The following is a 25,369-nucleotide window of genomic DNA, read 5'->3' as shown; positions in this document are numbered from 1 at the left end:
AGCAAACACTTAGATTAGCATTAGATTCTTGACTTTGAAATCCATTACTGTAAGTTACTTACTGACTTTGAGGCATAACCTTTTTACCATGGGGGAGGGGAAAGGGCCCCTGGCCGTGTTTAGAGGCCTTTTAAATCTCTCCTGAAAGTCTCCCACCTTCGTCATTAGAGAATTAGCAGCAGGCAGGGGATGGAGGCCTGTGTTGGAATGGTTCAATGGTTCTCTGGAGTTGCAATTTCTAAGACACGTGATTATATTAATTACTTATATAAAATACATATTTATTCTATTTCTAGGACACATGCTATATTGTATCAATGAACTAACTGTAATATATATTTATTATACTTTTAAGACACATGCTACATTGTATCAATTAACTAAATGTAATATATATTTATTATATTTATAGCACACATGCTACATTATATCAATTAATTACATAGTATATATTTATTATATTTCTAGGACACATGCTGTATCAACTAATTGCATGTAATATATTTAATCACTTTATATTTCTAGCTTACATGCTTTTGCATGCTAGAAAAATAAAAAATTGAATCTTTATCCTGCCATTCTGTTTCTTTGAGTCGTTCTACCCGCCATCTCTGGCACACATATATTTTTCAAAGTCAACTGTGGATAAAAACCAAGACCAGGGACCTGATAGAGTCTTCAAGAGCCAGGGTGCCTGCTGCCTCCCTGGAGGGTGTCATCTACAGACTGTTCCTGTCTATGTTCTGCTTTGTTCTGTTTTTAGATATTTTAAATAAACTTCTTTATATCAGACTCAGCAAACTTTCTTCTAAAAGGCTAAACACTAAGTAGTGTGAACTTGGCCAGCCTTGCTGGCTCTGTTGAAGGCGCTCACCTTGACCTGCGTGCTAGGGGAGCCGCCACAGAAGTAGGCCGTGAGTGGGCGTCCTCCAATCAGGATTCTGTTAGGTAAGATTCTGTTCCATTTCCGGGGCCTGCAGTCTTACCATTCTGATTGCTTCTACCTACTTCAACACGTACAGGTCATCCTCAGCTCTCCATCCATATAGGAAACAGGCCGAAGATCAAAGTGGCCCGTGGATTGTAGTCTGTCCATTCCTGCTCTGTGTAAGTAGCCAGAGATACTGCCTTCCTTTAAAAGTTAAGGTTAATAATAGAGCTGTCAAGTATTTCTGTTTCAAAATAAAAGTAGCGCAGAAATTTGGCAAGCAAAGACCTGACGTTAGGGGAATGTTCTGACTTGATAGGAATTGAGCTCCTCAATAATAATTAAAGAAGAGATCGTGGATTTGAGAGGGAGTGGAGAGGGGCACGGGAGGAGTTGGGAGGGGGAAATGGGATGAGTGATATAGATATAGTACTCATGTATGGATCTTCAAAAAAACCAAAATATTAAGGAAAAAATTAAAATATAAAAATTTACCAAGTAGCTCAGTTGGGAGAGTGCTGGTCTGGCATGCATGAAGCCATACATTTGACTCCAGCACCAAATAAACCAAGTGTGGCACATATCTGCAATTCTAGCACTTGGGAGGTGGAGGCAGGAGGGTCAGAAGTTCAAGACCATCTTCAGCTAAGTTGACTGACATAGCAGGTTTGAAGTCAGCCTGGGATGCATGAGACCCTGTATAAAAATAAAATGGGGGCTGGAGAGATGGTTCAGCGGTTAAGAGCACTGGCTGCTCTTGCAGAGGACCCAGGTTCAATTCTCAGCACCCACATGACGGCTAACAACCATCTGTAGCTCCAGTTCCAGGGATCCAACGCCCTCTTCTGACCTCCGTGGCATTGCATGACATGGGTACACTCACATACATGCAGGCAATGCACTCATACAAATAAAATAAAAACAATAAATATTTTTAAAAAGAATATTGCAGTTGACAGTTTTATATATTGCAGTAGTATTTATAAAATGAAGTTCGTGAATGTCACATACATTTTGAATGAAGAGCGAAACATGGCAAATTCTTCCTCCATTTAGAACAGTTTTTAACTAGAGGGATTAAAAAGTATATTTCTCTTTTTACCTTCCCTTCCTTTCTCTACTCTCTTTTCTTTTCTCTCTCTCTCTCTCTCTCTCTCTCTCTCTCTCTCTCTCTCTTTCCTTTTTATACAAGGACTCTCATGGTACCCCAGGTTGGCCTTGGACATATTACATGGCTAGCTTTGAACCTGAGATAGTCCTCCTGTCTCAGCCTCCCAAGGACTAGAATTACATGTATGAGCCACCGTGCCTTGCTCCTGAAAATATATATCTTTTTTAAAAAATTATTTTATGTGTGTGAGAGTTTTACCTGCATGTATGTAAGGACACCAGGTGTGTGCATGCCCACGGAGGTCAGAAGAAGGCATTGGATCCCCAGGAACTGGAGTTATGGACTGTTGTGAGCTATCATGTGGGTGCTCAGAACCAAACCAAGGTCCTTAGCAAGAGCAGCCAATGCTCTTAACTGCTTAGCCATCTCTCCAGCCCCCAAGATGTATTTCTTAATAAAATTAGGACCTCAATCCTATTAACTTGTCCCAACTACAGACACAGAAAAGACAGGAACCTGTGGCCACCTTAGCTGTGACCTCTGGTGGTGTAAGGATGGGCTCTGCTCTGAGCTGCATTGCTGGAAAAACAGCACGGACCTATAAAACCTTTCCTGGTGCTTCTGCTGTGCTTTGGAGTGGTTCCTGGTGGAACCTGACATGGGGCCCGGCTCAGTGACTTTAAGCCAGCAGTCTAGAGAGTTCGCAGCTATAGCAAAATACCCAAGCTGGGGTAATTCTTGAAGAAGATGTGTTCAGTTTGGAAGCTTGCAAATCTAAGGTCAAAGGGATGTGTCTGCTGAGGGACTTTCTATGGTTGAAGTGTTCTGCGGATCCCTGAGGTGGGACCAATGCCCTCAGAGGCCCTCAAATCCCTCTAGATCTCTCTAGACCCCACCTCCAAATACCATCCACTTCCGACTTTGGGGACTGAGCTTGCAACACATGAATTTTGGGGGACAAGCACTCAAGCAGGGAGCAAATAAATGCACCCACGAGCCGAGGCGGACTGAGGAGGGTAAGGGAGTCTGTTCATGCAGCCTGACAGTTAGACACTCTGACCTTGGAACTGACCTTGTTATCTGGGTGTCTTAGGAAGCATAAGAAGCTTCCAGAAACTTCAGCTTTTAAATCCTTTTATATATGAGGTCCCCCTTCCCAGGTGAGGTGACAATTATGTTAGATGATGTGGGGGATGAAAGTGGATGGCCCACTTTGCACTTAATGACTACCAATAAAGATTGCCTTGAATCAGTATATTATCACAAAAGAACCCGCCTACTTAAAAATTAGGTGGAAAGGTCATATGCTTATTTGTAGTAGAATTAACATTTCAGCTCTGCAACAGTTATAGTTCTCCATACGTTACTCAGTGTTGCTTTTGAATAAATTAAATTGAATATGATCTTCAAAATTAATAATTTCAGGCTCGGGAGACGAGAGCTCAGCCACTAAAGTGCTTGCTATGGAAGCTCCAGGACCTGAGTTTGATCCCCAGCACCCACATACGAAAGCCAGGCGTGGTGAGATGCACTTATAACTCTAGTGCTGGGAAGTGGCAATGGATGAAGCCCTGGGGTTTGCTGGCCAGCATACGTGGCAAGCTTTGGGCCACTAAGAGACCCTGTTTCAAGAAAACAAGGTAGGGGGACTGGAGAGATGGCTCAGCAGTTAAGAACACTTGCTCTTCTCCCAGAAGACCACAGTTCTATTCCCAGCACCCATATGGTGACTAACAACTGTCAGTTACTTCAGTTCCAGGGGATCTGACACCTTCTTCTGGCCTTTTCGGGTATTACACACACATAGTGCACTTACATACATGAAGGCAAAACACTCATACACATAAAAAAATAGTAAATACAATATTAAAAAAGATGGACATACCTGAAAAATAGCATTGGAGGTTGATTTCTGCCTCCACATGCACAACATGCAGGTGTGCACTCACACACACAAATACATATATGTACACACACAAATTAATAATGTCTTTAGTTTCTCAGCTAACATTGAAATGTTCTATAGCATATATGTTGGTTTTCATTCCATTTTTGAGCTTTCAATTGTGTGTGTGTGTTGTATTTACATTAAAAACCAATAAATATTTTTATATCAGTATGTGATGCTGTCGACTGGGCTGGGATGAGCAGGGTCCAAGGACATTGGCTACAGGTTCTCGGTTGGCAGGTGTCTGAAAGCCCAGTCCAGGAAGAGGTAAGGGTGCCCGGCAGAGGGTTTAGCCCCAAAGGAGGTTGAGGAGCCCCTTGAGTGTTTGAAAGGGGCCAAAATGTAAGTTCACTTGGACTAAGGAAAACAGAGAGCTTGTGCAGGTCTTTGGGGGAATAAAAGTCCTTGAACTTAGGAGAGAACTGCTTGAAGCCAGTTTCTATTGCTTGCTGTGCTGCCCCTCTTTACCCCTCCCTGTTGATGCCTCAGTGACAGCTGAGAGAGCAGAGGGAAGGGATCAGTGTCCAGCCTGACTTACATGCCCTGGATTGAATCACTGACAGGCTTACCTCTGCAGCCCCCACCACCCAAATGGGTTCATCCCTGACCAGTCACCTTGCAAAATGGGGTCAGTGTAGCAACGTCCCAGGTGAGTGGTGAGAAGTTAAGTGCCAGGCCGTGCAGAGGCTTCTCCTCTCCTCTCAACCCATAGGGAAAAAACTCTCCATCAGGGGATAGAAAATGCCTTATAAAGTGAGCTATGGAATCACGTGTGGTTTCCTTACAAAATTAAGCTAAATATTTCAGTTGCTCTTTATTTGCAGAAATACATTCCAAGACTTGTGGGTGCCTGCAACCTTGGATCATTCTGAACCCTACTTAAACTTCATTTTCCCCCATACATAGATTCATACACACATACCTATGATAACTTCCAATTTATAAATTAGGCACAGCAAGAAATGAATACCGATAACTAATAATCAAACTGGACACTTTTAACAGCATAGTGTACTAAAATTGACTCTTACATTTCAGGGTCATTATTAAGTTAAAATAAAGGTGACCTGGGCACTGCCCTGTGACACTGCAAGATGGCTTCCCCAGGACCTACCATGGAGATGCTGGACAAAGGCTCAGACCATGTTCAGGGTGAGATAGGACAGCATAAGATTTTCATCACACTGCTTAGAGTGGTGCATGATTTAAAACCTATAAATTGTTTTTTTCTGGGATTTTCCATTCCATATTTTAAAATATTTTATTTATTATTTTTACTTTACGTGTATGCGTGTATCGCCTGCATGTAGATAAGTGCACCCATGTTGTGCAACACCTGCAGAGGACAGAAGAGGCTGTCGGATCCCCTGGAACTGGAGTTACGGACAGTTGTTAGCTGCCATGTGGGTGCTGGGATTCGAACCCGGGTCTTCTACAAGAACAGTGTTCTTAACCGCTGAGCCATCTCTCCAGCCCCTTATTCTATATTATTTTAAGTACACAATTGACCCTGGGTCACTGAAACCTTGAAAAAGGAGGGACTCTGCATTTCTTGTGCTTTGTGTAATCTGTTTCTATATTTGTAATGGAGATCAAACATGACTTGCTGTCTCATTACACAATTACAACCGTAGTTTTCCGATTTCTTTGCTCAGGAGTGAACTAAATGTGAATTCTACGGAAACAAAAACCATACACTTTCTAATCCAATTTAGTGGTTTTAAACTCTGATGTTAAAATGTCACCAGTGTGTATTGACCCTGACCCTGTGTTTGCACAAGGAGGTGTGGTTTGAAAGTAATTTTTGAGGGAATGTGATGAGGAGAATCCAAAGGCCTCCCAGGAAGAGGGAAACTCCCTTCTCCCTCTCAGATTCAGATCGATTATAACATCTCAGTGACTGTCCCACTTGGAAAATCTGGGAGTTCTCAGTAGACAGGTCTTGTTTGAGAAAGCTTCGGAAGGTTGTGGTTATAATAAGTCCTTTGCTCTCACTTGTAAAGATTTCTGGTGCTATGTGGATCAGAAGCTTCTACTTTGAGAGCCTGGGTTGGAAAAAAAGAGGAAAGCACAGCTCTCAAGCCTCTCCCTGAAGCTCTTTAGTGAGCACCGCGGACGATGCCCGAGGAGACAGGACTGAGTTTCTGCCCTAGACAGAGTCGTCTTGAGCCTTTGGTCCCTCGGCATTCAAGGCTCCGCCCACCTCTTCTTTCTGTAAGCCCCTCCCCCAGATTAGGGTGATCCTGCCATATCCCCACCTGGACATTCCCAGCCAGCCCAACGTTCTGAAAGTCCCACCTATTAAAGAGGAGTGCTGAAAGCATGTGGCCTTGCCTTTTGAAGCTTCTCCCATGGGTCTATCTTTAGTCTAAAGTTTTTTTTTTTTTTTTTTTAACTTCTTCAGTTCTTGTAGAGGCTTGTGGTCCCATAGAGCTGGAGGACTGGAAGCTTTTCCAAGGCAATAGTTGAGGTTAAATGTTGGGGTAAGTGCTTGCCCAGCACACATGTAGTCCTGGGTCCATCCCCAACACTGCAGGAGAGAAAGAACAGTAGAGGTCTCAGAGCAAGTGGTGCTCACGGCCACTTTCTGCTGGTGTGATGCCGTGAGACGTACTGGAGACACCCGCTGGTGGTTTCTTCAAATCACTCCTCCCCTTCTGAGGCACAGTCTCTTCCATGTGACCACAGAGCTGTCCATCTGTCCCGAGGGCTGTCCTGAGGGCTGGGGTCCAGGAACAGGATGATAGTCAAAGACATTCTAAACCTAAACCAAAAAAATCATGAAAAATGACTCTGAGGTTATACTTGTTACTCTGGAAAGATATTGAAGATGATCCAGTACACCCTAATCCTCCAAAGCTCCCACTGTGAGCTCCCTCCTTGAACCTCAGCTCTCTTTGGGGCCTCTCCTTTGTCAACCAGCCAAAGAAGACACTGGCACCCTCCCTCAAGCTCTGGGTCTGGCTTCACCCACCCATCATCATCCTTTCCTCACTGTGCCGTTCATCCCAGGGTTCCTGAGAAAGGGCCTTATTCTTCACCTGCCAGGAATCTCTTCCCTAAGCCATCTCGCATCTTGTCAGCTTCTCTAGAACTTTCTCAGCCCACACCCCGATCCTTTATCTCTGAGCTCCTGAATCCACCTACTAGAAACTTTTAGGGCGTTCTAAGCAGGAGGCCCACTGCCTGGGAAGACCAGTCTCCTCTCTTCTGGCCCACCACACTCCACACCTTCCTCTGCAGTGAAACAGCCTCTTACACACTGGATATCTGTGAAGTGCTAGCCACAGCCCCTCTACCCTGAACGGTGTCCAAAGTGGGAGAGATGTTGAAGAGACGACAAGGGGGTACCAGTTCATGGAGAATTGACTTCTTAGATTGTTGAGTCAGATCACAGCTCACAGTCACACTAACCAAGGACACAAATATGGAGGTCGGAGTGGCAAGAGACTATTTTCTTCAGTCCTTTTGGCTTCCAGCCTTATCCTCATTCAACACTGCAAACACTGGAGAAAGAAGCCCTCAGCTATTGCAAACATTGGAGGAAGAAGCCTGAACTACTGTCAGGTGTGAAGGCTGTCTGGCTCAGGGGCAGCTGGTGGAGAAATCATCAGGGGTGCAGTTCAGAGCCTTCCTCCAAATCCGAAGTGAGGTGAGGAGCGAAGGACGGGAGCCTTAGTGTCAAGGACCCCGGCTGAGAGGCACTCTCCCACCTGTGGGAAATCCCACAGTGCCGTTGAGTCCATTTTTTCTTGGGCATAAAAAGAATGATCTACCATCTTAGGTATCATTCATTCACTTTAAATCTCAAGATATTCCACACTATGCAGAGGGTGCTCTTTAAAGATACCCATCCAGTGCTTGGATGGATGCTTAAATCACTTCCTGAAAAAATACACTGTGGTTTCACAGGAATTTTTAAAACTCATCTCCACAGCTAGCATCCTAAGAGACACTTTAGGCATTGGTTCCTCTGCGGGGGGGAAGCCACGTCACCTGCGACCCTTCCCTCAGTCCTAAGGTTTCCTTACAGGGTCCGCTTCCTCTCCTTCCAGTCATGACAGCAACAATCTATTCCCGGTCGGTCGGTCGGAGCAGATCACTAGGAAACGCCACTCAGAAGCTCCCCTCTATTGATTCAGTTTGGTAGTATTGGCAGCTTAAAAAGATTATGTTTTAATTGGGGACCAGATAGATGGCGTTTTAAGGTTTTGAGTTTCGCTTCGTGCCACGCTATGGATTATTTGAGAGGTTGTTCAACACAAGGAGGACAAAGATTAATGTGTTGTCCTTTTCTTTGGGTGACCCTGGGTGCAGATGTAGCTTGGGCTAAAGTGACTGAAAATCTTTTTCTATCACAGGGCTGAAAAGGTTGACTGTGAATTCATTAGAGTTATCTTTGTTTAGGGTATAAAATCTATGTATTAAATGGCTAGAATGGAGTGTGAATTTTTTTCTCCAGCCTAAGAAAGCCTCAAGCGGCTGGAAGAGAATGGGATGCTCAACTGGACCAGGGTAAACAATTTAAGAAGCGTTGACATGGGACTTAGAAGCTGTTGCTTTGGAATTTTAGCGAAGGACAAAGCTGGTAGTTTAGCAGGGCATTGGATGACTGGAGGATTCCATGGCACCTTTCAGTTTGGGAATGAAAACGCAGCACTGTCATAGAGCATTTATTCAGAGCTGGGAGCCCAGGGACACCATCGTGTGTAATTGATGAAGCAAGTCGCACACTCCTAAGTTGTTATATCAACCTTGATCTGGAGCTGAAGAACTAGGAACAGAGAGACCAGGCCACTTGCCCACGGTGGTAAGGGAAGTGGAAGCAGAGGAACCATGAGGTCTGGCTCTCCTGAGAACCTTGGCTCGTCCTTATCTACATGGATGTCCTTGGTGTGTGTGAGGGGGGTGAGGGATGAAATTGAGATATAAAAAGAATGATCTATGGTCCTAGGCATCATCATTCACTTTAAATATCAAGATCTGGGCATGGAGAGATGGCTCAGCAGTTAAGAACACTGGTTGTTTTTGCAGAAGATCCTAGTTCGAATCCCAGCACCCACATGGCAGCTAACAACTGTCTGTAATTCCAGTTTCAGGGGATCTGATGGCCTCTTCTGTCCTCACAGGCATTACACGACACGGGTGCACTTACCTACATGCAGGCAATACACTCATAAAATAAAAACAACAAAATATTAAAAAAGAATCTCAGGATCTTCCACAGGGGAAGGTATTGTGTTTCACACTAGGATGGTCATTGCTGTCAGATTGGTTTGCTGGACATTTTGTAGCCCAGCAGAATACACTGAGTGGCCTGAAGGATGGACAGGTGTTTCATACAATTCTGGATGCTAAGCGTCCAAAGTTGAGGTGAGGACAGGGCTGGCTCCTACCTGGGAGGGCACTCTGTTTCACGCCTCTGGCTCTGCTTCCAGTGGTTCCAGGCAGTTTCCCTGACTTGTAGATCTTATGACTCCATTTCTGCCTTTGCATTTATAGGGTATTCTACCTGAGGCTCTGTGTTTGGATTTTGCTTCTAGAAGAATATTTATCATAGGGGTAAGTAAAGACATCATCTTAACTTCATGATCTGTAATGACCACATATCAGTTACTTTTCTTGCTGCTGTGACAAAATACCTGGTGGAAGCAACTGAAGGAAGGAAAGGTTGATTTTTGGCTTATGGTTTGAGGGCATAGTCCTTCATGGTGGGCAAGCATGGTGACAGGACCCTGCAGAAGCAACCCCAGTCTCCGCATCCCCATACAGGCTGTGACTACTCCAACCTCCTACTTTAAAAATATTCTTTTCATTCTTTTTATTTTATGTGTATGAGTGTATTACCTGCATGTGTGTAAGTGCACCTGTGTTGTGCAGTGCCTGTGGAGGCCAGAAGAGGACACTGGATCCCCTTGAACTGGAGTTATGGATGGGTATTAGCCACCACATGGGTGCTGGCCGGAGAAGCTCCATTTTGGAAACTCCATCTTAAGGAAGTAACCCTGAGCTGAATTCTCCCCTACCCCCAGTTCTTGTAAATCATTTGACCTTCATTGTAAGACCACAGGGTAACAAAAGCAGGCTTTGCAAAGCCCCTGGCTGATGTCTCCACCTGCTCCTTCTGGCTTCTGTGAACTTGTTTATCCCTGTGTCAGGAAGGGAATGGGATTGTTAACTCTTTGCAACTTCAGCAGAGCGATGTTGCCACACAGTCGCTGTAACTGTTTACCTTGTGCCCCTGCTTGTTTGTTCAAAAAGTTGGGAAATGTCTTGTTTACCTAATCTTTAAACAATGTATCAAAGCTGTGACCCCTGCAAAAGCCCTCTACTGGGGACCCTGCAATTGTACAACTGTCATGAGATGATTAACATCGCCTGCTTTGAGTAATAATACCCCCACCTGGAAAGTCCTCTTGCGTTTTTTGTTTTAAAAGGTAGCTCCCCACTCCCTCAGGGCTGCAGTCCTTATTCCTGAGTAGCTTGAACAAAACTTTGAATTAAAATCTGACCCGGTGTCTGGTGGTCTTTTCCTGGTGGTCCTGAACTCTGTAACAGCCATGTGGATGCTGGAAATTGAACCTGCAAGAGCAACCAGTGCTCTTAACTGTGAGCCATCTCTCAAGCCCTCTGACCTCCTACTTTTGAGGGACTCTCAGTGAACTCAAGGGCCGTCCTCTGTCCAGCTTCGTCTGTGAATCACTGGACTTCCACTGGCAGCTCAGGAAGTCCACCTCAGCTATGCAAATAGGCAGATGGCCGCCATCTTGCCTCCCTCTCCCTGTTCTTTCTTTTGAACGCTCAGGTTGTCTGCTTTGTCTGGTCACCTGACGGTACAGTCCTGTTACAGCGACATGCTTCCTGGACACATTTCTGTGAATCTGGAAGACCTGGTACATAAGCATTTTCTGAAATACTCCTCAGAAATGACTGCCTTTTTGACACTACTGAGTGTCTGCAGTGCATAAGGCCTACATGAAGCCCAACAGAGAGGAGGGGGATGGTAAAAGTCATTTTCTACAGTTCAAGCCTTGTGGCTCAAGAAACAGCTAAGCAGAACAAGTTATTTATTTAGAATTATCTGTAGTCATGGTTGGTTTCCACCCTCTCAGAGTTTATATGACATTTATATAATGTATTTAATATAATTCTGCATTTACATGAGTTTGTCTTGTTTGTACTCATATATTTATTGTGAGCATTGCAATATGCATCTGATTAGTTTAAAAACAACATTCATGGAAATCCTTTTGCAACAAGAGACACATTAGACATTCAACCTTGGAATGTGCTTACTTTATATTATAACTTCAGAGGGTTGAGAGACGCTCTGTCCATTTGCAAACTCTCAGAGCAGAGAGGTGCTTAAAGATTCATCAGCATAGAGTTCTGATTTCACATACAGGAATGGTTTGAAGAAGAGAAGTGGTCTGCTCCTGGTGTGTGAAGACTCAGGCCTCATGGTCCCTAGTTCAGCCTAGATACACATACATATGCCCCTATCTTGAATTCACAGCCAAATAAGAGCAGCTTCAGGCTTTATCTTCCCATTTCAACATCAACTTTGCCATATTCTATTCATTGTAATTTATTTAATCCATCCTCACAACCATCAGTACCACTATCACCATCCTTACCACCAACATCATCATCGTCATCATCCTTACAACCATCACCACCATCCTCATCATCACCACCATCCTCAGCATCCTTACCACCATCACCACCATCATCACCAACCTCACACTCCTCACCATCCTCTCCTCTTCATCACCACACTCATCACAATCCTCACCACCATCATCTTCACCACCATCACCATTACTACCACCATTATCATCATCATCACCACGCTCATCACTATCCTCACCATCCTTACGCTCTTCACCGTTATCATCATTATCACCACCACCATATCACCACCGTTACCATCACCATCACCATTACTAACATCATTTTCATGACCATCACTTTTACCATCATCACCATCAGATCTAGTTATTAAGCAACTTCAGCACCTAAAAAGTCCTCCATCCTTCTGCCTCAGGAGCCTCTAAAAGTCCATGACTACACCCATTCCGCCAATCTCTTTCAGATACATTTGTATCTTTGTTCCTGGATCCAGATAAGTATGACTTTGTTACTTTTAGTTAAGAATTTTTTAAAGGAAATGGGAAAACATAAACTTAAAAGCAATAAAACGATGATGACTTTGCCACCCAGTGTGCAGTGGGTTTTGTCCTACCCATCCCTGCCCATGAACACATGTGGTTTTTATGGTCCAGGCCATTTTCTATCTTGTCATTTGCACTTACTTGCCATATGCATTTTCCAGGTTGGATGAAATTCCCAGCATTTGCTTTAATTGTGGGAGAACACACATAACAGAATTCACCACTTTGGTCATTTAAACTGTGTTTCAGTGGCATAAAGTGTACTCCCTACCATCCATCCACAGGATGCTTTTCATTTTATAAAAATGAAATTCTGTATCCATTTAATTCCCTGTTGTCGCTGTCCCCAGCCTCTGGCAACCACCATTTGCTTTAGTTTCTCTGAATTTGGCTTCTTTATGTAGCTCTTGTAAGTGGAATCATTATTTATCCTTTTGGCTGGCTTACATTATGGAGCATGGTATCCTCGGGTACCAGGATTTGTTCCCTTTTAAAGACTGAATCATATTCTAGTGTATGGATTGATCCCATCCATCTGTCAAGATCCATCATCATCATCATTATTATTATTATTATTATTATTATTATTTTGGTCTTTTTGAGACAGGGTCTCCCTGTAGCCCCAGCTGTCCTGGAACTCACTATGTAGACCAGGCTGGCCTTGAACTCACAGGTGATGGATTGCTAAAGTTGTTTACCTAAGACTAGGATCAAGCAAAGTTTGATCATTCATGCATCCATCAAGTCTTTGAGTACACACATCGGTAAAATGGCATTTAGATGAGATACAGTTCCCTCCCCAGGGTCTCGAGAGCTATGGGGCAAGCTCATGACCAGTTCAACTCAGCACGGGACTACAGCAGGCAGTTTTCCCCATTTTTCTCCCCACTGTGATTTTTTACTTTCTTTTAGACTGCTTACCTCTACCTGCATCTTCAGCAAAGGCACAGATCTGGCACCACCAGGCGCCTTCACCCATTTCACCCTGTGACTCATCTGGCTGGCTGTGAAGAACAGAGTATGGGTCGTCGGCCTGGGCAAAGCTGCGATCCTGATACACCTCCTCCTCCTCCTCAGAACAGCAATGGGAGCTAGACACACGTTTGTCACTGCAGAGGATTACTTCCTGCCGTCCCTGTCCCTACTGTCTGTAGTGGCTCTAGTGACATGTGCTAGGATGATGAACCCCATCTAATTTCACTAATGCATTGCTTTCCGCGGGCAGACCCAGCCCAGTCCCATTCAAAACGAGTTGAACTCAGCCATCACTTACCATAAGGAATCACATTAAATGCTAATGGGCACCACAGACCCTCCGCAAGGCTTGCTGAGTGATGGGTTGTCCTCAGAGGGAGCTGGTGATGGCTTCTGTTCGAATCCAAATGAGGTGACATGCTCAGCTCCCTTGACTCGAGGTTTCAGTGGGTTTTCTGTCAGTTCCCAAAACAAATGGCTCTGTGTACAGGAGGCCTGGCTGGACTTTGCTCTACATACTCTTTCTTTTAGAATCCTCTGGAATATTCATATAATCTCTTCACTGCCCATCTGATGTTGAGCAGAAAATTTAAGGTGGTTCGTCTTCTGGGTATGCAGCTTTCTTTCCAACTCTCCTTCCTTCCAGTTGTTGAGTGACAGCCTGGTATGGGACATGTCTTCTTCATTCAAAACCAAATCAGGTGAATCCACAAGAGAGGAGCAGGCAGCTGGCTTTGGAGATGAGGGGCTCCTTTCTTGTTTTCTTTGAGGCAAGGCCTCGCCGTGTGACCCAGGCCAGGCTTCAACTTAAATTCTCCTTCCGGAGTGCTGGGATTGTAGCGTTCTCCATCACCTCCGGCTTGGGTTCTTTCTTTTCTTCTCTCCCAGTGGGGCCTCTCTAGGGAATCCGACACAGAATTTTTCTGGCTCTTTCTTACCTTATGCCAAGCAAGCTAGAAAAGCCTAGAAGGTGCGCATGTAGCCAGGAGAGGTCTCCGAGAGAAAACCAAATGTTCATGGATACTGGGAGTCTGACTGACAAGTTCGCTATTCTGTGCACCAGTGAAACAGTCCCAAAGACCAATGTGTGCTGGGGCAGATTTCATGGACAGAGGATGATTCTGAGGTCTGGCTTTTTCAGGAGGGTGCACAGTCTCCCTGAAGCCTCTGCGGGTCAGGCAGCTTCCAGAGTGAGTGAATGGGGAGTGCGGGGGGGGGGCCCTAGAGGCTTCACAAGGCCCTTACTCAGGAATGGGAACAGATTATTAGGATAAGGACAGGAGGGCCAGGAAGTCCGGGGAGGAGCAGAAGAAAGATCAGCTGCCAGTGAGATCTTAAAGTACCCACGAGGAAGGAGGAGAGAGTCCCATGGGGCCAGGAGCAGATCAAGGAGGCGGGATGCTTTATTATCACTTGCCCTGGAGTGTGACTTGAGCCTCCTTCAAGCTTTTTTAAGAGGTCAGGGGAAAGGCTGAAATTTGTGTTTAATCATCTCTGGCTGTCAAACTGTTGTTTATTCAAAAGCTACTACATGCGGAGACCTTCATTTGACTTCATTTGAGTTAAGAGCTCTGTGTGCAGTGATCGCCATAGTTTTTGCCAGGGCTGGTCTGTCAGGGCTGCTTTCTCAGTCAGTCCCTACCACAGACCTTTAAGCTCAGTAATATGAAGATTTGCAGTCTCAAGCTGGGTGTGCCGGCACATGCCTGTAATCCCAGCACTCAGTAGGTAAAGGCAGAAGGAACAGGAATTCTAGGTCACCCTTGGCTACATAGGGAGCTTGAGGCCAGCCTAGGCGCCATGAGATCTTGTCTCAAACAAAACAAACAAACCAAAACAAAACAAAAAACAAGGGGGCTGACAAGATGCTCAGTGGTTAAAGCACTTGCCTTGCAAGCAAAAACTTACATGCTCACCTGTAATTCTAGCCTCCGAGGCTGGAGACAGGTTCCCCAGAGCAAACTGGCTAGCAAGAGTATAGATTAGCTCTGGGTTTGATTGAGAGACCCTGCCTTAAAGAATACAGTGAAAGAGCAATTGAGAAAGATTCTTGACATCAACCTCAAGCTTCCACAAGCACAGTGGAGCATGCACACAAGCACACACATGTGTACCCACATACTTCTAGCCTCCGAGGCTGGAGACAGGTTCCCCAGAGCAAACTGGCTAGCAAGAGTATAGATTAGCTCTGGGTTTGATTGAGAGACCCTGCCTTAAAGAATACAGTGAAAGAGCAATTGAGAAAGATTCTTGACATCAACCTCAAGCTTCCACAAGCACAGTGGAGCATGCACACAAGCACACACATGTGTACCCACATACACACAAACGTGTGTGTGTGTATTGTATGGATATATATATATATACATATATATATATAAAATAAAAATAAAGTCCTGTCCACACAAACAAATAACAAATAAACACTCCAAACTAAATCAATGATGTTAACAATGCCCCGAGCATCAGAGAGGCTAGGGGGAAGGGACTCAGCCCAGGCCACACAGCTGGGAGTCTTCACTTGGTCCTGGGGTGATCATTGTGTTTCAGGTTAACAGACTGAACTTGAGAGCTGGATGGGGTCTGTTTGGAAGAGATCTGGGATCCTGCTCTAGAAAAAAGACCTTCAAACAGTGGCTGATGAACCCTAAGGGTTTCAGCCAGTTTGGCTTTGCCTATTCAGGGTGCATGACTGGGCACAGCACCTCTTCAGTGGTCAAAGGAGATGGCTACCATCTTTCCACCTGGCTCTCGGTCATTCTAAGCTGGGAGAATTAGAGTTGAGTATCTGAAGATAATTGCTTTTAATTACAATTGAGCTTCCTTAGCAGTGTGGCATCCCGGGAACAAAGATGCCCCTGTCAAACATGGCCACCTGCACCACATGTCTCTCTGGAGCTTCTAGAATTCTGAGAGTTGTAAGCCTTACTCTTTAAAGCAATCACCCCTGTAATGAAGCTCCTTCTGCCTGTCTCCTGCCCCAACCCCCTCATTCTAGAACATGGGAACATCTTAAGGGAAGGAGTCTATCTGCTCCTGTCCCGTGTACTCCAGGGAGCACCCTTGCAAGCTCTGCATCCTTAATGTCAGAGCTAATCCACACCATGCTCACCTGTGTACACTGGATTGCAGCCATGTGGGTTCATAATCTTTCAGTCAGGAGTGGATAGATGCAATGCCATGGGGTGTCCCCATAAGACTACGTGAAGCTGAAATACTTCCTGTCACCCAGTGATATCGTAGCACAACCAGAACTCCATAAGGTCTCAACTCCTGACTCAGAATCCAGACCTTGTGGAAGGTTCCAGGCGGAGGTTAAGGCTGGGGCCACTGCTGGTGACTTGGAGGGTCTCCAGTGGCAGGAAGGTATCTCACCCCACTGCTCTTGGCATCAGGAGTGCATACAACTGCCAGATCCTATTGGCACTGGCTGGTCACATCAGCTGCTGGGCGTCAGATGGCTTCAGCTTCTTCAGAGGACAGAGGGTAAGCCCACAGGCCTCTTTGCCCAACCATTGGCTGCAGTGCTGTTCTGTCAGGGCCATCCTCCTACGTCCTCAGGAACCCACAGAAGAGCCCTCCCTTGACCTCCTACAACATAAAGTATATGGGTCAGGTGACCTTAAGGTTCCTGAGTGACCAGGCAGGGTCAGGTCTCTCACATGCTGCTGTCTGGCTGCAGGCTGGCTTCCTGTCTGTCTCTGGAACCGACAGATTTCCTGGAGCTTGGCCTGGGCTGGTGGCAATGCTGGGCCATCATGGTCCCTTGCCAGAAATAATTTCTCACGTTCAAGCCCCCAGTGCCAGGAGGAGTGAGTCAGTGGTGCTGATGCAGAAGGGAGAGGATGCTGGCACCATCCAGCATGTCCTATAAGCCGCATCCCCAGCATGCAGATGTGATCTGGCTACCTTCTACACACCTCCTCCCTGATGTCATCATAGCTGGCTTAGCCTACTGTGTCTCACACCCCCTGTCACGAGCAGGTCTACACTCCGGCACCTTCTCTCCCTCGTGTTTCTCTGTGGTTAGTTCTAAACGTGTGTAATATCTTCCTCCCACAATCCTTCAGGACTCAAGATCAGTCTCCTGCAGCCAAAGGGCTGGTTAGTACCTTAGATGCTTTCTGTGATTCTGTTGTTCTCTTCAGTAAGCACTATGCCTATGCTCCCTATACATTCTGGGTCCTTCCTGTGGAGTCTAACAGCCAGTGTCTGTAAAGAATCCAAGGACACTTGTTTCTGGTTACAGGCAGCTGGAATGCACACAGCTATCTGCTTGGCCTTCTCTTCCATCCACTCCACAATAGTCTCTGGAGGCCCAACAGATGTAAAGTCACTGCCAGGCATGATGGCACATGCTTTTAATTCCAGCCCTCAGCAGGCAGATCTCTATGAGATCGAGGCCATCCTGTTTTGCAAAGTGAGTTCCAGGCCAGCTGAGGGTACAGGGAGACCCTGTCTCAAAACAAACAAACAAACAAACAAACAAACAAACAAACAAAGAGACAAACAAAGCCAAACAGACGTAAATCTACAAGGATCCATGGAAGAGGTTGGAGAACAGCATGTCTGTGCACATCAATAAGCAGACAGGCATGGAGATGCTTTGCAACCCTGAGGAGGCCAGGGAGAGCGAAGGGCAGTTCCCGAACTGTGCAGGTGCCTCAAAGGCTTCAGGAGTCAGGGATGGCATCTCGGGGCTGGAAAGACCATGACGCTGAACACCGGGGTTGTGACTGAGGAAGGAAGAGTCATTTGAGAGAGGCAGCTCTGCTTTGAGCCATTTCTGGGAAAGATTGCAACAGGGCATCCCCAGGTGACAGTGAAGAGACGGTACTTGTGGAAAAGAGGAAGAAAGAGAAGTTTTACTTCCCATGGGAGCCTGTAGATTTCTCCTCCCACAGCACCAGGAATCCTTCCCACTGTGGGTGGGGAGACTTTTCCAGAGCAGGTCACAAGCCCAGAGGCTGGAGGTATGGACACTGGGGATTCAGAGAGCAATGCACCCAGCCCTCCCACCCTGGTCTGGAACTTCCAGCTCCTGCCCAGGATATCACTCTGAATAGTCAGTGACCATGGAGGCCACTGAGGAATGACACCCAACCTTGTCCTTTGACCTTTACACAAATGAGCACACACACAGATATGCACCTGACTCTCTATATATGTTTCTTTTTATTTTTAAATTTTTCTTTTTTTGTGTGTGGTGTGCATGTGTGTAGGCATACAAGGTTTTGATTGTGTGTTAGTGTACTGCATGGGTGGGAATGTGTGTGTACACAGGGATGCGGAGACCCCAGGCCCAAGACTGATATTAGGAATCTGTTAAGGTTCAGGTAGCCCTGCCTCCTCACCAACAGGGTCTCAAGGACTTAAGCTCCTGAGAAAAGGGAACTGAGCTGATAAGCACCCTGGTCTTTGAAGTCAAGAGAAGCAGATTTTTTTCCACTGTTTGGTCAACACAGCAGGCTTCCCCTTTGATCTCTAAAGAAGACAGCTTTTAACAGTCCTGCTCTCCCACTTCCCCCACCCAACTTAAAAAAAAAAACAACACATCTTCCTGCCTTCTACAGGAAGCAGAAGCCTCCCCTTTTAAAAGACCCCAGCTCATGACCCGGGCAGACATTTTCCCTGCTCAGAAAGGAATCTGTCCCATGTGCTCCTTTGCTAATAAACTCTATTCTGATGGAGTTTTATCTGTGCCCTGGTGCTCTCTCCTGATCAACCCTACTCGTCATACGGCTACTTTATTTGTCATGTGGCTACTTTGACTACCAGATGGTGCCAAAACCTGGTTCTTACTTCAAGGGACCTGCCTGGGCTTCTCCAATGCCACTAATCTGGCTTTCAGCATACCTTCTGTCTACAAACTAAGAAATGCTGACAATTTGGCTTCGCATTCACAGCTACAGTGGCTGGTGTAAATGGAGCTGACACTTTGCGATGACTAGACCTGTGAAGCACATGGAAATTTGCTGTACTCCAGGGTCAAAACCTTACAAGAGACAAGCTACTACCAGCACATAGTTACAATGAGAGGTAAAAAGTAATAGTCTACTTGAGTGAGAGGCTTGAGATGCCATCTCTATTGGTCTTAACTCCTCCCCTTTCTACATTGTGATTCTAAGCCCGTTTTTCTCTGAAATAGAGTTATTTCCCTCTCTGATACTCAGATGCTCTATGTTTGCTTATATTCCTGCCCCATCATTCCCTGAGTGCTTTCTAGTTATAATGTTAGGGTAATATTAATTATATTGGTAAATTGTCACATGCTGTTTGAGCTCACTAAGATACTGACTCTGGAGATGGGATTGGCCCTCCCACTTCAGACTCAAGCCTATTATCTCAAGTTGTGTTCCCTAAGACTTTTCCAGGTTCAGGCTGGCCCCCTGACCCTGTGACAAGGAGAACAACAAAACAGCCTGAGAATAAAGGCACTGTGCAGTTGAGAACCGCTAAGGTGTAACTTAATTTCAACAAAGGGTATTACTGACTAATGAAACTAGCTATTGGAATTATTTTCAGTACTATTTAGATTTTCTTTATTCTTAACCTTGTCTGTTAATGTTTCCTTTTGTCTTTCCTGTCTCCTACAAGGTTTTATTAACTTCCTTCAGTTATTTAGCTCTTAAAAAGGAAAAAGATGCTACCTCAAATCTATATGGAAACTTAACTCCTTTTTTAGACCACTAATTACCTATACAAAATAACATCTAAGCTGGTTGAGTAAAATCCTATTTGTTAAATACAATTTTTATTTTTAGTTTACTTTCGCTGTGTTTTAAGATGTATTCATTTTGTTTGTCTACTTCAAAGGTGTTTTGGTTTAAAAATGATAAGCCACATTCTCAACAAAGATTATATAATTAAATATGTATACACAGTCAATATAAATTTATGCTTCTTAAAATTAATTTACTTGGTATCATATTAATTTTTTGACTAAAATCTCATATAAACTAAAAATGTTAAATTAACACCAACATATTTTTTTCAGGCCAAAATATTCTCTCTTTAATCTACAACATGATTCCTGGTACCAAAATATGTAAGTTAATATTAAGTACCTCTCTCTCTAGCTCTCTCTCTCCCTATCTCTCTCTCTCTCTCTCCCTCTCTCCCCCTTCCTCTCTCTCTCACCACTGCCCTTCTGGGGCTCTACTAAACCTCTACTAAACCACCACCCTTCTGGGGCTCATCTTCCCTCAGCCTCTACTAAACCTCAGGGTCAACTTGTTCCACAAGCTCCCCTCCCTTCTGGCTCACTGCATTTTTTCTGCTTTTCTCCCATCCCATTCCTGTACTTTGTCTCCATCTACTGTTTGGTCACGCCACGCTCTCATTGCAGGGTTTTCCGCTCCTCTTACTTGCCTTGAAATCACACGTGTGTTGGAAAACCCTTTCCTTTCTCTGGGTATAGGACTCTATTTCCAGAGATAGGAACACACACTACTTCCTGTCCAGGACAGGATCTTGCCTTTCCTCTCCCTGATGATCTAATTGCAGGATGACGCCTTCTGGGAATTGGAAATAACTCGAAAATAACTCAAACCTGCACAACAAAAAAAAGGATGCTTTCTTTTGGTACTTGGTTCTCCTTGCTTTCGTTTTGCATGGCCGATGCCAAACCCCTTCCTCTCCTACTCCCTCCCTATCTCTCTCTCTCTTCCTCATCAGCTGCACTTTCCTTCCCAGACTCATGATCCTGCCTCCACTCCCTATGGAGAGGGGATTTTCTTTGTCTCCCATCTGCTCGGCTCTGTCTCTACCTCCTACCAGCTTGCTGGGTTCTTTCTCTATCTCCTCTTCACTCTGTACTTAATCTGTCACTATGGGAACCACCCACTCAAAGTCTCAGGGTCTCACACCTCTTGCTTGTCTTCTTAAATCCTTAAAACAACTAGGACTTTTGGATACAGTCAGGCCAAAACACCTGAAGTTCCTGTGCACCACTGCCTGGCCTCAGTATGAGTTAGATAATAACTCTGTTTGGCCAGATACCAGAACCTTAAACTTCAATATTTTGAGAGATTTAGAAAATTTCTGCCATTGTAAAGGCAAACAGTCCAAATTACCACACATCCAAGCTTCCTTTGATCTCTGTGCTAATCCCTCCCTCTGGGTCCCATGTTCTTCCCATTGGGTTCTTGTCGCTAAGACAGTTTCATGGGATCCCAACCCACCAGGGGCCTCCACCCCTCCTCCTCTTCCTCCCTACTCCTCCACCTTGGCTTTTGATCCTACCATAGCTGAGGAACAGCCTCCAATTAGGACCTATCCCCAACCTCCTCCTGCTCAACAGCCTGAGGCACAGCCAAGTCCCCCCTGTGCTCTCCCCTTGCTATACTCCCCCTTGCCTTCCATTCCAGGGCCCAACCTGGCTCCCCTCCTTTCTCCAACTCAAACTCCCTCTCCATGCCATGATCTTCCCATGACCTTCCCCCTCTCCAGTGCCACTCTAAGTTCATCACCTGCTCTCCTTCCACTGACTCTCCTCTACTTGAAAAAATCTAAAACCTTAAACACCTCCTTGCCAAATATTCCCTAGTCTCCCCTATTCTGGCTTCTAGCTCAAATAACCTGTTTATCCCTCCTGTATCTACTTCTACTTCAATTCTAGACCCTGCCTCCAATACCCCTGTCCCTGCATCCCCTCATGGACAGGACACCCCTCCCATCTCTCCCACTCTGGCCTCTTCCTGGGACTCCCCTTCTCCCAACCCCTTTCCTATGTTAAGCCATACTCACTCCCACACCCAGTCTCAACCCCCTGCCCATGGTATCTTCCCCCCTCAGGGAGGTGGCACACATGAACAGGATGGTCAAGGTCCATGTCCCTTTCTCTCTTGGAGATCTATCTCAACTCAAATGCAATATAGGCTCTTTTTCTACTAATCCTACACACTTCATACAAGATTTTAAATACATCACTCACACCTATGATCTAACCTGGACTGTCCTGATCCATGTGTTTTGAGATAGCCCTCACCACTTTGGACAAGCCCAGCCTGGAATTTAAGCTCCATAGACCTTAACCCCTCCACCATCCTACAATATGTAGACAACCTACTTCTTTGCTCCCCATCTCTCTCAGTCTCCAAGGCCCACACAATCAAATGCCTTAATTTTCTGGGGTACAAGGGATATAAGATATCTTCGACTAAGACTCACCTTTCTCTCCCTCAAGTCAAGTACTTGGGGTTCCTTCTCACACCTATATCCCACTGTTTAACTATAGAAAGGATAAATTACCTAAGGTCTTTAAACCCCCCCACAATCAAGGAGAAAATTCTCTTTCCTAGACATTGCAGGGTACCTCTGCACCTGGATTCTTAACTTTGCCCACTTTACAAAGCCGCTCCATGAAGCTTCCAAAGGGATCTCCCCTGAGTCTGTTGACCCCTTAGAGCCCATTACAACAAGCTTCCACAACTATAAACACTCTTAAAGTTACTGGTTCTACCACTCCCCAACCTCAAATGTTCATTCCTCTTTTATACAACTAAAAATAAGGACCAGGCATTAGGGGTTTTGGGACAGATGAGGGGTCCCACTTTTGCCCCAGTAGCTTATCTCTAAACAGCATAATACCACCATCTGGGACTGGCAACCTTGTCTCTGTGCTCTGGACACTACTGCTCTCCTGGCTCAAGAGGGACTTAAGCTCACTTTGGGTCAACCCATTTCTGTCCTTTCCTCCCACCAGCTTAAGTAACCCACACATCTCTTGCCAGTCTAGCTCCCTCTAAACTACAACTCTCCCATGTCATGTTTCTTTAAAACCCCCTTACCCATTCGTGATTCCTGCCCTCCTCTCAATCCAGCTTCCCTCCTCCCTTCCAGTGAACCTCTCACTCACTCGTTCTTGGAAACTCTCAGGAACTCTCCTACCAGGATTCCTTAATTTCCCAGATCCCCCACCAAACCCAACCCTGACTTGGTTTATGGATAGAAGTTTAACTCTCACCCCAACGGGGTCCCACAAGCCATAGTGTCTCTCACAGATGTCATTGAGTCAGGACCCCTACCACTTGGAACAATGTCACAAAAAGCCAAACCTGTGACACTCACCAGGGCCCTAATTTTAGCCAAGGATGACCTCTTCCTCCAGCATCCCTCCCCTCTACACAACTATTTACCTGCCTTCACCTTTCTAAGGAAACCACTCAGGGAACATGCTGACCAGATTATTCCCCAGGCTTCTAAAGGCCAAACTGACCACTCACTACAACCTGGAGGTCACACCTACCTGTAGGTTCACACCCAACAGAAAGGAGTGAAGGAAACCCTCCAGATGCCTTGGTCCTCACCTGGTGATCCTATCTACCCTGACTGCAGCCAAGCTCTCAGGGGAACTTGGTTGGATTCATTGCTCCAAATTAAAACTGGCCAAGGAACACAGCAAGTACCAGGCCACAAGTATCTGGTCTCTTAAATTAAAAATCTTGAACCCTACCTCAGCCATTCCCACCACACTTACTGTGTTTCTATAAATTTAAAATGAGATAAAGATAATATATAGATAACCTTCAAATTTCTAGGTTGCAGCTTAGTCAACTAGTCTAAGGATGTCTAGTCAAGGTTTATTTAAGGATGTTGCCCAAGCTCTATCTACATAGCACATGGTAATTAAAAGTACCAGACTGGTGTAACTAACCTTGTTGGATGTTTAATAACCAGACTCTAAGGCCTATATTTATCTGGTCAGAGGGAGTTAAAGGGACAAATTTTTGTTCCTTGCCCTCCAAGATCAAATAAGTTCCAGGGGCTATAGCTCATTTCTCGAAATGTCCTGTAACTTTGGTGAGTCACCTGTCCTCTTGTTCAGGGAGGCCATGGAGACCCCAGAAGATGGACTTGAACCAGTGTCCAATCTGCAAAGAGGAGGGTCAACACAGAGGAAACATTTCCTCCGTGCTTCCAAGAGAAGCCCTGGTCAAGCAGGACCTTTTGACTTCTCTTCACATAGATGGAACTGGTAAAAGAAAAGCCTGAGGAGCCAGAGGCTTCCCCCAAGCCCATGTGGCTCCTGAGGATCAAATCCTCATACGACCTTAAGAGTAAAAATAAATTGGTTTATTTGGGCCAACAGTATGGTCTTAAACACCCAAAAGGAAAATATAACCAAAATTAAAGTCATCAGTATATTTTAAAGGTTCAAGAGATTACATAACCCAGACATTAGACATAAGTTCTTAGGTCATTTAGACAATTATCTCTCATTGATGATTTTGTTCCTAATAAGACAATGCTGCTCAGATGTAAGACTTCAAATCTTGGTCTTCAATACTGTAGTGCCCACTTACAGCTAAGGGAGGCAACCCACTATTGTTCTAGCCTAAAAAATTAAATGATGACTAAATTTGTTTTCTCTCCCTATCTAGAAGTGTTTGAGAGGTAACTGACACTGATTCTAGCCGCTCCAACAGCTATCAAAATGCCTGAAAGCAAATACTGAGTCCATCTCTCTTGGGTTCAGCCTTGGCAGAAGAAAAATAAAAAGAAAAATGAGCTATTACCTTGGTGCTAACTATTGCTCCCTGCCTCTTCAGATATTTTCAGGACCAAATCCAAAAACTAACTCTTACTAATTTTAATCAGTTGTTACTTTCCTTCCCTCCACAGGTATACAAGTGCCTGTCAACCATCGAGGACCCTGTTGAGATGCATGAAGAGGGAACCCCTGCTGTCTGATCAACCCTAATCCTGCACCCCCCCACATCGACCCTGTCCAGCAGGAAGTAGCAAGACAACAATGGCCCCTATCCTATAACACAAAAGGCTGGAATGTTCAGGTTCAGATAGCCCTGCCCCCTCACCAACAGGGCCTCATGGACCTCACAAGCCCCTGAGAAAAGGGAACCAAGCTGATAAACACCCTGGTCTTTGAAGTCAAGAGAAGCAGACTTTTCTCCACTGTTTGGCCAACACAACAGGCTTCCCCTTTGATCTCTAAAGAGAACAGGTTTTAACAGTCCAATTCTCTCACTTCCCCTGCCCAACTTTAAAAAAAAATACATCTTCCCACCTTCTACAGGAAGCAGAAGCCTCCCCCTTTAAAAGACCCCAGCTTACGAACCACACAGACTTTTTCCCTGCCCAGAAGGGAATCTGTCCCATGTGCCCTTTGCTAATAAACTCTATTCTGATGGAGTTTTACCTGTGTCCTGGGTGCTTTCTCCTGATCAGCCCTATTTGTCATACAGCTACTTTAATTATCAGAATCATCCTCA

The 25,369-nt window shown here is 45.2% G+C and overlaps 1 protein-coding gene and 1 long non-coding RNA gene across 2 annotated transcripts in view; both read left to right on the top strand.

The window, feature by feature from the left end:
* LOC115068847 overlaps positions 1–13,442 on the top strand; it is a 68,110-nt gene extending 54,668 nt beyond the window's left edge. The window contains exons 4-6 of the mRNA XM_029559918.1: positions 1,023–1,107; positions 9,490–9,549; positions 13,074–13,442. Coding sequence (XP_029415778.1) covers positions 1,023–1,107; positions 9,490–9,549; positions 13,074–13,256 — 328 coding nt within the window. The 3' untranslated portion in view covers positions 13,257–13,442. The remainder of the gene's footprint in view (positions 1–1,022; positions 1,108–9,489; positions 9,550–13,073) is intronic.
* Positions 13,443–19,138: 5,696 nt separating this feature from the next.
* LOC115068848 lies at positions 19,139–24,851 on the top strand. The gene is made up of 3 exons (XR_003848203.1): positions 19,139–19,175; positions 20,134–20,184; positions 24,762–24,851. It is a non-coding gene; the product is annotated as an uncharacterized LOC115068848 (long non-coding RNA).
* The last annotated feature ends 518 nt before the right edge of the window (positions 24,852–25,369 follow it).

The sequence above is a fragment of the Nannospalax galili genome, unplaced genomic scaffold (assembly GCF_000622305.1).
Source record: "Nannospalax galili isolate Female #2095 unplaced genomic scaffold, S.galili_v1.0 scaffold188, whole genome shotgun sequence".
NCBI classification, from domain to species: domain Eukaryota; kingdom Metazoa; phylum Chordata; class Mammalia; order Rodentia; family Spalacidae; genus Nannospalax; species Nannospalax galili.
Note: the sequence above shows the minus strand (reverse complement) of the source record. Positions and strands in the feature narration are given on the sequence as shown.